Below are 15,600 nucleotides of genomic sequence, written 5' to 3' on the forward strand. Positions count from 1 at the left end.
AAATGTTAGTTGCATAAATCTGTATTTACATAGTTCACTTGCAAAACTCGGTATTTTCAAATTTTTCTTCCTTTTCTAGCAAACCCAATAACTTTTCTAAGAAAAAAATTATTATATTTTACCTAATAAAGCATTTATCTATCACAAAAAAGTGCCATTTATTATGTCAACAGTTTGACTTATACAGTAAATACAAAGTTTTGCATCTAGCGGACTCAAATATGTATTATTTATCTGTAAATTAAGACAATTTATCATTTTCACCTTTTTTTACAAAATACATTAAACCGAAAGTGATACTATTAAAATATTAATGATGATTGGTATTGGCGATAAGATGCGGACTCAAGAAGAAGTACGCCGATTTTTTCATGAAAGGTACCCAGATCGTGAACCTATTTCACAATCTACGGTAAGCAGAATGGAGCTAAAATACAAAGAATTAGGCCATGAGAGGAATGCAGCAATCAGGGTAGGCCAAAAATTAATGAAAATATTCAACAAGACATAATTTTGGCGGCAGTAAAAAATCCACACTGTACAGTACGAGAATTATCTAGGGATTTTGGTGTTTAAAGTCTTCAGTATAAAGTGTTTTTAAAAAGGTAAAATACCATCCTTATAAAGTATCTTATACATGAATTGGCTAAAGACGACTTTGACGTCTATACCATATGGTTCATAATGATAAACTAACCCTAATAATTTCATTAATAACGTTTTATTTTCGGACAAGGCAACGTTTCATTTGAACGGTAATATTAACCGACAATACACTCGTTATTGGTTTGATTAAAATCTACACTGGATGCAAGTGTCTCATAAGCAAAGTCTACAAACAACTAACGTATGGACTGGTATTGTGATAAATACAATTATTGATACAATTATTGGTCCATTTTTTGATGAAAATTTAACAGGAGCATTACATCTGGATTTCCTACAAAATAAAATAATTCCTGATCTAATCCAGCTTTTTCCTGATATTCGAATACCCCTTAATTTTTTTTTGTGGCATTGACTTTCGTCATTCAGCCAGTCTCGAAAGGTTATAATATATTCCTTAAAAAAGTATACATAGATAAGTACAGATTATTTCTCTCAGACAAATGCACAGCGATATCACTAAAACGAAAAAGACGAATAATTAATAGAAGAACACGTCGAAGGAAATACAAGGACACTCGCTTCTCGTCTAGGGGTCCGTCAAGACATTTATTTTAACAGACAAACAATACTGGACCACGGATAAGGTATTGTTACATATAGGATAAACAAAGGGTACAAGTCTAACCCTATACACGCTCATGAAAATTTTCATGAACGAGTACCAGATTTATAAAGCTATGCATGTGTCTGACAAACCCCTTAATTTAGACCGCAGAATCTGGTTTCTGCGGAATGGCTCCCTAGGTTACCTAATTTGAACCGATTGGAATTCTTCTTATGTCGCACGATCCACGAAGAAAAAATTTAACCATTTACTGTAAATTTTTGTTTGTTTATTTTTGTTAATGTATCATAGTGATTGAATAATAGTAAAGTAGTTGTATAACAATATGTAATTTAATTTAATGTGTTTATTAAGTTTATCGTTACTTTATTATTTTGTAAGTAACTTGGAATTTTTGAATTTTTGTCATCCTGTACAAATTTAAAGCAACGTCTTATACATTTTTGGAATCAGCCCAACAAAGAAAATAACATACATTAAAAAAAGGGGGTTTCTTAAAAAAAATGTAATGATGTCATCATACGAATGTAAATTAGATTATAATTTAAAAAAATAGTAAATAAAAATCAAAATCAACCTGTTTCGGGAATTTCTAATAATTTTGTTTATTTAACTAATTATGCACTTATTAATAATTTTGCATCCTATACCAATTAAAAGTAACTTGTTATACATTTTTGGAATCAGCTCAGCAAGGGAAATCTATAAAGTGAGAAAAAGGTAGTTACATTTAAAAAAAAATGTGATGACGTCATCATACAAATGTGGTTCACCCTGTATATTAAATCATAATTTGAAAAAATAGTAAATTACAATTAAAAATCCACCTATTTCGGGAATTTCAAATACTGTTGTTTATTTAGCTAATAAGGAATTTATGGGTTACTTTATAGACGCACTGTATTAGAACGCTTTAATCACTACCAAACTTGGTATTGGTAAGCATAAAATTCGATAAAATGTGAAGAAACTGCCATCGGAGATAACGCTAACCAATAACATCAAATTATAGACACCTCCTCGTACATATCATTAATTACCATTTACCAATTTTGAACAAATCCCGCCAAGACCACAAATATCAACATTGCACCTGAATCTTACCGGCTTTCAATGTAAACAGCGTGCACGTTTGATTTTCAGCCGAGTGGGGGCACTTTACTAACGAAAATCGCCTGTGATTGGCCAGTGAAAGTACAAGAACGAACTCTATATATTAAACAATCTTTTACACAAAACTTATTAGATGTTAATGTGTCATATGAACAAATTGAAGTGACTTGTTTATTATTTTTCGGAGTTTTTGAATGTTTTCTTTGTTTTAATCGCTTAGTTTATTTATCGGTCAGGTTGAGTGAATTTAGTGACTGATTTTTTTATTGTTCTGTTTACGTGAGTTTCTTTTTGGTTTTTTGAATTGTTTTTGCCTTTTTTAATAAGGTACTGGATAAGGCTTATTACCACATATACAATGTTTTCCAAATCAATAAAAATAAAAATTTTAAAACAGAAAAATATGTATTTTTGGTTTTAAAAATGATTTCGTCAATCTCAACGCTTTAAAATATACATAATTAACTTTTATTAGAGAATTAACTATTCCTTTTACTGAAAGAGCTAATGATTTTTTTTTCTTTTTTCACTATGCCCAGCAATTTTTTTTAAATTTACCCTTTCTGCTCAAATTTTTATACAAGTTTTGTTTTGTATCATCTTTACTGACTAGAATTATTAATTAATTTAACATATTTACATTTTTCCATTTTAATTTTATAGATAAATTTAACTTAATTTAATAAATATTTATCTAAACTTTTTTTAATTCTTCTTCGACCATTTTTGTACGTTATTCGTTAATATTATTTCACATTATTGTTGTTTACTTAAGAATTTTTCATTGTATCTAAACTTATTTTGACCAAAATTAATTTTCACCACGATTACCTGATATTTTTCCGACGATTCTGATAATTTTTACCACAAGTGTGGTAAAATATATGAAGTGCAATATTTTCTCTCCACTAATATGCAAATAAAACAAAATCAAAAAAGATATTTGTAATATTTTAAATGAAAAACAAAATTTAAATTCATTTAATTGGAAATTGTAAAAAAATCTTAGGAAAAATGAAAAGTTATATTTTTGTTCTGCTTTGCATTTTTGATAAATTGTTAATTGAATAATATGAATTTTGCATTCAAATATGTTTAAAAACAGCTATTTTATGCAGAAAGAATTCTTTCGTTTTTATAAAATAGGTACATAAATAATTACCAGAAAATATTAAAAATCAAAATAATTTTTTAAAAGACTATTATGAAAATACCAAAAACATTTCCAAAAAAAAGGAAAATAATAAATTTAAATCTTAGTAGGAAATCACTGAAACATCGAATGTGTGGTGCATATATCAGACACAAATACATACTATATATTTATATATACAGGATGTGCCACGACGGGCCTACACTATCTCTATATCGGAAACTGTTTCGCGATATTTATAAAAATTGGTTTATGGGGATAACAAGTTATGACAATCTTAACGAAAATATTTTTACAGATATGCCACTTCCGGTTATACCGGAAGTGAACACAAACTTTATTATTTTAAATAGAACATATTATTTTCTTATTATTAGTTTTTTTTTTTTCAAAAAATTTGACAGATAGAGACAAACTTTTTAAAATGTCTTGAAATTTTGTGCACACAAAGAGTACGTAACTTTTTTTCATGAGTTTACATCGAAATCGAATTTATAAATGACAATCTAAAAACATCATAGTGTTCACAATAGATAGGCCATTTCTTTTAAATTTAAACCCCCGTAAGTCAATAGTTTTAAATGAAATACCCTATATATTATAATTTGATTGAAACAATTAATAAATTGTCTTTCAATACTATTGAAGTTTCTGAACTACTGTTTATTCTCTTGAAGATAAACATAGATTTCAAAAGCGGAAGACAAAAGAATATTTTAAGAATTTCAAGACATTTTGATTGTAGATGGATGAGATATTAACTCTGAAAAGTTTGTCTCTCTGTTTCAAAATTTTTTATGATTTAAAATAACAAAGTTGCTGTTCACTTCCGGCATAACCGGAATATATATCAAAATATTTTCTTTAAGTTCGTCATAAGTTGCAATACCCATAAAACGATTTTCATGAATATCCTGTAAGTAGTTTTCGATATATAGATCGTCGTGATACACCCTGTATATATATATATATATATATATATATATATATATATATATATATATATATATATATATATATATATATATATATATATCCAGGGATTTTTGCGCTGGATTTTGTTTTACAATTCTACTTATTTCGGTTTATGTTAGGGGTAATTTAATTTACAATCCGTGGATAAATCTAACTCTTTTTCTGGGAGTAAACCTCTTTTTCTTCTTCTTTCATCTATCAGCAACATTTTTTGCACATTTTTTTGAAAAGTTAAAGATACCAGTGAAATCTTTTTTTAAAGATCTTTCTTCTTTCTGGTTTCTCATGTCAATCCTTGCTTTCGGCGATCATTCATCTTCTCCACTTTCCTTTCACCTTTACCCAACTTCTTCGAATTTATCTCTCAGTAAACTTCGTTGGTATATATATTCAAAGAATTTTCCTCTCTTTTATTAATTGTTCAAAATTCATCATTTGTCTTAATTTTGCTACCCACCCTCGAGATATACAACTACCTTTTTTTTGTTTCCTTTCCCTTTCTTTTCTTCTTTTTACGTCGTTTCCTGACGAGAAAAGAAGCTGTTAATAACAATAAATAAGCCAAAATCGAATTCCTCGGTCACATTATGACCAACGCCGAAAAAATATGGATTGCAGCAACTAATTTTATAAGGAAAAATAGAATGAAAGCAAAGACAGAAAGGCGAAGGATTTCCTGGCTGAATCTACGTACGTGAACACAATAACCACCAATCTCTTCAGAGCCGCAATGTGCGAAGTACAGATTGCCATGATGGCCAACATCCAAAACGTATGGGCACAAGAAGAAGAAGACCTCCTCTTCCCCGTCGGTGACGTTAGTCCTCAAAAAAGTCACATTTGTTTACTTCTTGAATGCGGTTTTCCTTGCTTTCATTTGTTGTTTTTATTCTTTTTATTTCATTTTTGTGTTATTTCATTTTAATTATATCTCGTTTTAATGAACTTAATACTTTGTTCATTGATTAGTTTATATTGATTTCTTAGGTTTCTTTTCAAATGATTTAAAAACTCCCAGCTATTTATTTTATTGTGTCGTGTGATTAAAACTACTTCGTCAGCACAAGCCAGACCCTGACTTCTGACATCATTTTGTTCTTGTATTAATTTTCCTGTATATAATTTCTTTTTACTAAAAAATTAACAACTATTCAAAATGGATTTATGTTACAATTTCTATTGCACTTCAAATTTTTCTGACAAGGCATATTCCATATTTTCTGTTTTCTGGTGTCATTTTTATTAGTTTAATAAACATTTCTGGTATTCCAATGATTGAGATAAAGATTACAGATTTATTGTAAAATTTATAAATTATATTTTTTCTCAAACGTCGTCGTTAAAGGATAACTCTAAAAGTGCTTGCTTTATATCTTGATAGCATAAATTAATAGCTTTAAATGCATTTAATCGTCCTGACCATCGAGTCACATTAACTCTTTTTGGAACAAATGTTTCAAACAAATGTATTTTTACAATTTTCTCAATAGATCAGTGAGTCGTTTCTATCTGTACGTTGAAGCTGAGAAAAAAACATAAATTTCTTCAGCAACTAAAAAACAGAAGTACTTTCCATAGTGCATTCTGCTGCATGTTGCACAATCAAATTTAGGGAATGTGCTGCGCATGGTACGTATTTTGCAAACTATTCCTAGATTTTATTCGGGCTTGGAGACCGCTATAAACGCCAGATATGTTATTCGCATTGTCATGCGATTGTCCTCTGCAGTCATTAATATTTATATTGAGGTTGGACAAAATTTTTACAATACTGGCTTCCATATCTTCGGCTTTGTGGCCAGTGTTGTCTAAAAACTGTATGAATTTCTCGACAGGTGTTCCGATGTCCGAGCAATACCTAATAATGAATGTCAGTTGATTTGTACATGTTATATCAGGCGTACAGTCAACACTGATTGAATAATATTTGCCACAATAAATTTGTTTTACAATTTCTTCTAATATGTGGTCTGAAAGCACTTAACAAAAATTCAAAACAAATCGATTTTAATAAATAAGATACTGAACCACAGCCTTTTGAAGCATAGTTTTCAATATGTTCTTTTAAAAGAGGATCATATTCCGTCAACAACTCTAGTAATCCAAGGTAGTTGCCATTGCTAGTAGAACCAAATTTTTCGTCGGTTCCCCTAAAAGGTATTTCCCTACTAGCTACCACTTTATTGACACTAACGACTCTCATGTTCAATCCTAACATGTTCAATCTGTTGTCGCAGAGAATCATCGATCTTTCTCATACTCAATGAATTTCTTAAAACAAAATTTTTAAGATGTTCTAAATGAACGACTGACCTTTCATGACTGTCACATTTTTCTTTAGCCTTTCCCAGTCGTCAAATCCAGTAAAAAAGGAAAAAGTGCAATTTTCGCTTGGAAAAAGTCGACAATATAAGCCAAATAAAGAGCCTGTGCTTTTGGAATAAACTAACCAGTCACGCCGAATTTGTTCACCATACTTTAAAACCTTATAGTGATTTAGTGCAGTATGTGTTTTGTTTTCTTATTTTTCTTTTTGAAGATTCGAAGTCTAAATAATTAAGATCCTGTGTTTTGAATTCTCTCAGCACTTCATCTATATAATTTCTTGGCCAGAATTTTGGATCTTGTAAATCAACTCGAATAACACCATTTTCGACTAGAATTTAACGTTCAGGAGAACACTTTTCAGGATGTAAGTCGATATCACCAAGTGGGTCTGATTTTGCTGTAGATGAATCCTCGACGTGATGAAGATCCTGCTGCAAATTTTATTTTATTAAAAACGTAACTAAAACAGTCCAATAAACCTACCTTCTAAAACATCTGAAACTGTTGCAATTGGATCGTCCTGAAAAGAAGTGCTCGTTGGTATACTATCTTGCCTGGATTTGGTAAAAAAGCTAAATCTTGGGGTTTTTTTAATACTGTATTTAATTGTTGCTGTTTTTCTAACTTTTGTCATTTCCAAAATGCACCTCCTTTCTTTCCGTTCATTTTTTAGAAACGTCACGAAAACACTTCACTAATCAATAAGTAAAATTTGAAACTAGTCTCGAAAACTGCGCTAACACGACTGACGACTGACAGACTTAGTGGCGCTGGCCGATTTTCCTGTCTGGCCGAAAAATTGGAACGTGTTTTTTTGCGACCTGCTACCGCAGGCACGGATCTTATTGGTGACGAGACGAAGTTTTATTACCATGCTATTTCAGAAAATCAACCCCATAAATTTGAAATATCCACATATAGAATTAAATCGTGATGGGAGCGACGTACCACCTCTCAAAATTTACCGCCGGGGGCTAATATTCCTATAGCTCCCCCCTTAATCCGGCACTGCTAGTAGTCACCAAGATATTCTATTTGTTTATAAGCAAAAATTATTTATAATATTAAAACATTTCCAAGACCGTCCAGATAATTTGATTTCAATTCCATCAAGTATGTTTAAGTTAAAACAAGTCAAATTCTGACAATAAAAATAACTACAATTTCAATTTTAATTTATCTGCAGAACAGAAATTGCTTTTAGAACAGTTTAATTTATTTTGTCTAATTATAATGAAATACTATTTATTTAATAATTATCTAAGTACCTTAGACAAATAGGTTTTCACCTAAAGCGTTAAAACTGCATTATAAAACCTTTTTTTATATCTTCAGGTGTACGAAGTTCACATACGAGTTTCATTAATACAAAAAACTGCGAAGGTGATCTTCTTAGTCACCGAAATCTGCCACCTTGAACTTCAGGACAATTTTTGCGCTTAATATATTGATTTACGAGTAGCGATTTCCGGTAGTGCGTTCTTAAATCCTCCAAAATGAAGGATTTCCTCACCATATGGCACAGTATATTGGGCACTACTTACGATGCAGTTAGTACAAACCAAAACAGAAAGTCTTCCGGTAAAAAAAGGAAACCGTCTTCCAGATATAAAAGTAAGTTGGTAATGGGTTTTGGATGGTAGAGGTTTATGTATTGCAATTTATTATACTTAAAATGTTTAAAGTAAATTAACAGTGTGTCTGCAAACAAATACGCATTGATGATGATTTTCGTTGATAGTATATGGTGCGGAATGCTGCAATATAATGATGTGCAAAAATATTGAATGATGTAAATATTTTTTTAATAAACAACATATGTTTGGATGCCAATTGACATCCTTTTAATTAAATATATTTCATTATTAGTCATTATTTATACTCGTCTACTAAGGGCAACTAGAAATTAAATGAACCACAAAAACAAATGAATTCAATTTAAATAGAGTAATCAAAAGAATCATTTTTAAAAATATTAAACTCTATTTAAAAGTCTTATAATGTTTAAATGTATAATAACACTATCTGTCATGACATACGTTGTCCTGTCTTAGCCACACACATACATACACTCACACAGTGATCAACCCTGCCTCTAAGGAACATATGTATACCATTGTAAAGTAAGATTCACAAGTCCGAAGATTAAACCGGTCACACTTCGCTATTGAAGTGGTCCCTATCTGACCCCCAGGCTTTTCCTCCATCCCTCCTCAGCGTGTGACTTACGTGAGGAGGCTTATGATCTGAATGTTACTTTGGGTGCACTGGATAATGGAACACCCTCTGTTTTCTTGACTGTAGTTAAGCCACCTAACTGTAGGGGTAGCATACACATCGGCTTTTCTCCCTATTTACTTTACTGACTCTATTAAAGGTAATCTAACTTGACATTGGGACTCAAGTCCCTAAAAAAGAAAAAGTGTGTGTTTCAAAACGGAGAGCCACCAACCTAAGTTGATGCCTCTCTGTTCGAAAATTGTGTGTGCTCGGCCACTTAGCCGCCGATTTGGCAAAATAAAGTTTGTTCTCCTCGCCAGCTGAGCATCTGAGTGAAGTCCGGCCACCGAGCCCATGTACGCCGCACATGACCTCGGTGCTTGGAGTTCACGAAAAGGTCTACATATATGATCTGCATGAGGGGTCTAGTCCTCGATTACGGTTGTTATAAAAGACCTGACGAATCTTTTATACGTGTATATATTTAATTTATTTAATTATATTCTAGCGATTTCGCAATGACTTGGACAGAAAGTATTTTTTGTTTTTTGTTTTTTCTTGGTTTTTGTTTTTTTTTACCCAAACTAACTAAAGCTAACTTAATAAGAGTGCGTGGGTTAGGGTGTGCATTACGTGTATAGTGTATTTAAATCTAGTCTAACCTATTGCGTTTTTTTGGTCGCTTTCTGTCTAACTTCACATTTGTTCTTAGGACAGCTGTGTAGCTATCTCATTCTTCGTTACTCATTTTGGTTCTCCCTATATCCTGCTATTTGTTGTTTAGGTTCACTGTGTACCGCTCTTATGTTTTTATTGTAGTTTGTCAACTCTCTTAACATTCTGCTAGGATGATTTCTTAGTCCATTAAATATGTCTCTCAGTGGTTCATATCTAGGTAGTTTTAACGCGTCACTTATAATTTGGTTTTGTGTGGTCTGGATTTTTTTCCTGTTGGTTTTGCAGATGTGTCCCCAAGCAGCGGAGACGTATGTTAGGACTATCAAGATTATGCTATTCGCAACTCTAATTTTAGCTTTAAATCTTAGCTTGCTTCTTCTGCCTCTAAGTGTTGAGAGCTGACTTTTCAGTGCTTTAGCTTTGTATACCGATTGGTTGACGTACTCGGACAATGTAAGCTTTTTGTCGAGTATCACCCCGAGGTACTTTGCTTAATTAGTCCATTCTACGGGGGTGTTTCCTATCGTGGTTTCTCGATTTGGTACACTTCTGCGATGTCTAAACATGATGGCCTGAGTTTTGTCGGGATTTAAGGCAATCTTACATTTTATACACCATCTCTGGAATTTATTCAGTGCTCTTTGCAGATTATTAGCTGCAAGGTTTGGATCTCTAAGGCTGACAGCCATTGCCGTGTAGTCAGCGTATAGACTTAACAGGGATACTGGCTCTGTTGGCGTGTCGGCCTTATATATGGTGTACAGGTACGGAGATAGCAGATCTCCCTGAGGCACACCCGCTTTTAGGACTCAGACTTCGGAACTCTGAACCTTCTGTTGGCAAAGTATGTCACAAGAAGACATGACATCGCCTCACTGTATCCAATGTCACTCATTTTGTAGAGTCCTTGGTACCAGACTCTGTCAAATGCTTTGCTGACGTTCAAAAATGCTGTTGCAGTATACATTTTTTCATTGTATCCTTTAGTTATAAATTCGATTAGTCTTAGTACCTGTAATTTGCAGGAGTGTTCGCTTCTGAATCCGAATTAAGCTTCGGGGATAGAGCATAAGGCCTGTGACTCTTTGTTGAGTCATTTTAGGATTACTCTTTCCGCTATTTTGCTTATTGACGATAATAAGCTGATAAGTCTGTAGTTTTGTGAAAAGGTACTGTTTTTCCATGGTTTTGCTATCATGATAACATTAGCTTCCTTTCGCCTGTCTGGAAAATATCTTAGTTTGAGCGTACTGTTTATTATGTTGGTTATATATACAACAACTTCAATTCCTTGCCTATAGGATATTCTTTTAATTTTTTAATTCTCATTTAATGTCTGTATTTTTTATGCAGTTTTTAATGTTAACCTACTTAGAATAAATATATGATAACTAGAATTGAATTAATCGAGACTAGTGAATCGATGTGAAGAGCCGCTGTTTTGTGATGCTGTCCGTGATGCCTTCTCTTAGCGCTAGTTCCATGACGCTAGTCTTTCACTAGAAAGAAAAAAGTATTAAAACGCCAGTACAGAAGCTTCGCTTCAATAAAACATCTTAGCGCGTATTTTTCATTTCTTTAATTCATTCTCAAGAACTATCTAACATAATAATATTAAACATTAAATGACAAAGTGTCGGTTTCTATTGTTTAAAATCTTGAATTTGAAAACGAATTGCCCTACATGTAGTATACAGCATCTGAATCTCAATAAAAAAGAATATGGGATCTGAAGACAAAGGCAAAGAAACATTAAGAAATGTTATTTCGATATCGTATTGGTGTTTATTGCGATGCATATGCCCTACGTTGAAGGTGTGGGACGGTACGTTTTCAAATTATTGTGATTATTTTGACGTAAAATTGAATAAAAACGGATAGTTTAAAGCTGCATAATTTGTATCTTGGAAAACAAAGCATTTATGCAAATATACAATATTCAAAATGACTAAAAACTGACACTTTGAACTCTGTAACTCAGAAACAAGTGATTTCTAAGTCTTCTGATCTTTAAGAACTTCTGATCAGCATGACCAAAGCTACCTCTGCAAAGTTTCAGTGAATTTAACTGAAACATTTTTACATAAGAAAAGTGCCAGGGTCCTTTGTATTGGACCTTCTTAACTTTCTGTATGAAAGAAAATTAAAAACACAAAAACCTTTAATAAGCTCATTTTTTAAAAATAATTCTCTTTCTCTGTACCAGTCCCATCCACAAAAAGAAGAAGTAATGATAAAGTCTAGAATTTTCAAGATGTCATCAAAAGATCATAAAATGTCTAGTGAAGTTTTGTTTTTGTGAATAAAATATTTATCAGTTTGTTGTTGTGATCAGTGGTGTGATTTTTATATTTTATTTAGTGATTATTTATTATGTTCATAAGTAATAGGATGTCCAAATCAGTGTGAAGTGTTTGGTTGGATGCATACGGAGTATTTTGGATTGGAATGTTTGAAATATCTTCATATTTGATGGTATCTATTCCATATTCCCAAACTGGTATAAGTAAAGCTTCGCACAGGAGCAGTTTAATTTCAAGAGATAACTGAGACCTTTCGTTAAATAACCAGTTCATATTTTTTAGTTTAAGATCTAGTTATTTCCGTTTAATTGTAAAGTGCGTTGTCCATATAAGTTTTTCATTCATATGCAATCCCAAGTATTAGAAAACTGGTTTTATAGGAATGGGAGTATTATTAATATAAACTTGCGGACATGTAGATTTTCTTATCGTTGAAGTAATTTGTACTAATTTGTTAGCATTAACACTGATCTTCCATCGCTTAAGCCAGTTTTGTAATTGGACTAAATGATTTTGTACTTTTTTGTGATGCTATGTGATGATTAGGACTGATATTCACTGCCAATATTCTCGTGTCATTGGCAAAAGTAGCTAAGAAGGTATAATTGCTGGTTGGAACGTCTGCTGTAAATATCAGATACAAAAATGGGCCCAAAACGCTACCCTGAGGTACGCCAAATTGTATGATGTGGTAATTTGAGTAGCTGTCTTCAATTTTGACTTGGAAGTAACGTTCAGTAAGATATGGTTTAAGTATAAAGTATAGTTGGTCTGTTAGGTGTAATTTCAGTTTCTAGAGGAGACCTTTATGCCATACTCTCTCAAATGCTTGTTGTATATCTAGAAACACTCCAGCGCAAAACTTTTTCTCTTTGAGAGTTGTTTTAATTATATTTACTATTCTGTGATATTTTTGGATGGTTGAGTGTTCACGTCTAAATCTAAAATTAGTGTTGTGGTATAATTTCGTATATGGGACCAACTGCTCGATTTTATGTAATAGTAGCTTTTCTAATACTTTCGACATTACTGGGAGTAGGCTTATAGGGCGATATGAATGTGCTTGCGTTGTGGGCTTATCAGGTTTTGGAATCATTGTAACTCGAGCAAATTTCCATTGTATTGAAACGTATCGAAGACGTGTACGCTATTGTATATTATTGTTAATAACACCACTGCTTCATCACTTCAGGTAATTCTCCTGTTATCAAATCATAGCCAGTGGTTTTGTTAGGAATTAGCATTTTTATTTGTTGTCAAATCTCTGTCGGAGTCAATGTTGTCAAAGAAAGTGATAGTTGACATGAAGTTTCAAGTTACCTTCTTATATCATCATCTTATATGGTGGAATACAGTTGTAAGATGCTCTACGAATACTGTTCTTTTTTATGCGTTTGTGCGGGCCAAGGTCATATCTGTTTTTCTTAAAGGTGAATTTGTTATTGTCGGTCGTTTAAATTTTTTAGTAGCTTTCCATATAGAATGGTCTTCATGTGAGAGGTTCGAAACATAAAACTGAAAAGAGTCGTTTTTTTTCTTTATGCAATACTCTATCTAGTCTATTTGTACTAATTTGCTAGCAAATCCTGTTAACGTAAGTTTGATTTAGTGGATTTTGCCGATTTCGGTTTTTGCCGAATGCGTCCAGCTCTTCTTTTTTCTGCTACAAGTTCTCTTATATGAAGAAGGATATTATGGTTTTCTTGCACACTTCTTTGGCGCCGTGGTGTTGCTTCCTATCCTGTTTATAAAACTTTATCCTAATATCTAGTCCAATCTTTGTATTTATAGAATTTTTCTTTAGTTATAAGTTTGGATGGTGGTGTTCTTCATGTTATGTGTGTACTTAAAATTATTATTATTGTTAAAGTTTATAGTTGTCATTAAGCATTAATTATTGTAATATTCTTGCTGTTCCAATAAAGAAGTGTAACATTGGTGACAGAGCTGGAATAAAGAAGATATTAGGAAATTATTAATGGTTAAGAGTAGATCTACTGAAATTAATAAAGAAATGGATACTTCCAGACTCTCGCATGGTTTTTAAAAATAACGACGAAGAGAAACGTAGGCAAGAAGAGAAAATGAAAAAAGTGAAAACTTACATAATTGAAGAAAAGCCTAGACAAAAAGGAAGAGAGCTGTATGAGAAGCAAAGACAAGAAGAAAAACTGAAGGAGAAGCCTAGACAAGAAGAGAAATAGATGAAGGAGAACCGTTGACAAGAAAACGAAGAGAGGCTTACTATTAAAATAGATAAATAAGAACAACAATGAAACGATATTAAAACCGATTTAGAAAATAAATTAATACAAAAACAAGGCAAATTAGAAAATAAAATAACACAACAACAACACGATTTAAAAAAAAATAGGGATTTAGGAAATAAAATAGTCCAACATCAAAACGATTTAAAATTTGATTAAGAAAGACAAATAGTTGAATTAAAAAGAAACATTAATGCCCAAGCTTCATTATCTAATATTGTTTTAGTAACTAATGTCGAATCTAAACAAACTTTCAATAGAGTATTTTGAAGTTTATAATTTAATAAAGTATTGTAATGTTGCTCTTCCAATGTCATTTTAAAGAAATGTAACATCTTAAAAAATCGTTCTATTAGTTGCTGTGGATTTATTAAGTATTATTTTCAAAAGCATCCCTCTTATGCTTATTCGATTGACTTCTATGTTTTTTTTTGTTTGAAAACATTATTAATTATTGTTCAAATTTCATGATTTAAAATTATCTTAACAATTAAGATACATGTACATTATATATTTTAGCATTTAAAACATAACAAAATATCAATACAAATTTTCTCTGACCTTTCTACCTATAAAACTTTTCCTTGTGCTGAAAAACTAAAACATTTCATCCACTTTTGATGCAACTGCATTCGACATTCTTAAGAAATTGCATAAGATATATACTACACTATTAATTGTTAAACCATTTATTATTCTGAACACTTCATTTCGCCGGCAGTTAGATAGCAAACACGTTGCATTTTTATAGGGAAATTACACTTGACTAGATTTTGTTTTGTCATCAAGTTATTAACATGATTTTTGTTCGCAATATTTCTTTAGGTCACATTTTTGCGAAACGAAAGATGCAGCTAGTGAATTGATAATATTAGCGTGTAATATATTTATTTTTTTATTTTGTGCTATCTTTCTCTTTATATCTTTTATTTTGGGACATTAGATCTGTAGATTGTTGGTTGTGAATAAAGAAATCGTTTTGAATAGGCCTGATGTCAAGTTTCTTTTGATTTAAGGCCTTGATTTAACGTATATGCATAACATATATGCATATGCAAGGTAAAAGTTTGGTTATTCAATTTTATATATTTGACTCGCTAGAAATTTAAAATTTAATGTTTCTTGTTTAAAAAATAGCAATAATTGGAAAACCCAGTGGAAAAAATGGAGTTTTTTCTTCAAATTTTTTCGACCTTTTAATCATAACTTACAGCCTTTTGTCCTGCCTAGAAAAACTATATAATACGACTAAAATGGTGTGCTTAATTTCGTTAGAATAGGTTTAATGGATCTTGCATAATAATTTTGCAATTCACTGTCCGCAAAAAA

At 31.6% G+C, this 15,600-nt stretch overlaps 1 protein-coding gene across 2 annotated transcripts in view; it reads left to right on the forward strand.

Annotated features, from left to right (window-relative positions):
- Positions 1-15,600, forward strand: part of LOC140440062 (scavenger receptor class B member 1-like) — a 314,501-nt gene that overhangs the window by 159,017 nt on the left and 139,884 nt on the right. Inside the window, exons 1-2 of one of the 2 annotated variants that reach the window (XM_072530318.1) lie at positions 2,465-2,626; positions 8,139-8,417. The exons of the other annotated variant lie outside the window; for it this stretch is intronic. Coding sequence (XP_072386419.1) covers positions 8,300-8,417 — 118 coding nt within the window. The 5' untranslated portion in view covers positions 2,465-2,626; positions 8,139-8,299. Of the gene's footprint in view, positions 1-2,464; positions 2,627-8,138; positions 8,418-15,600 lie in introns of those variants that run through there. 2 annotated transcript variants of the gene reach the window in all.

Source organism: Diabrotica undecimpunctata, chromosome 4 (assembly GCF_040954645.1).
Source record: "Diabrotica undecimpunctata isolate CICGRU chromosome 4, icDiaUnde3, whole genome shotgun sequence".
NCBI lineage: Eukaryota > Metazoa > Arthropoda > Insecta > Coleoptera > Chrysomelidae > Diabrotica > Diabrotica undecimpunctata.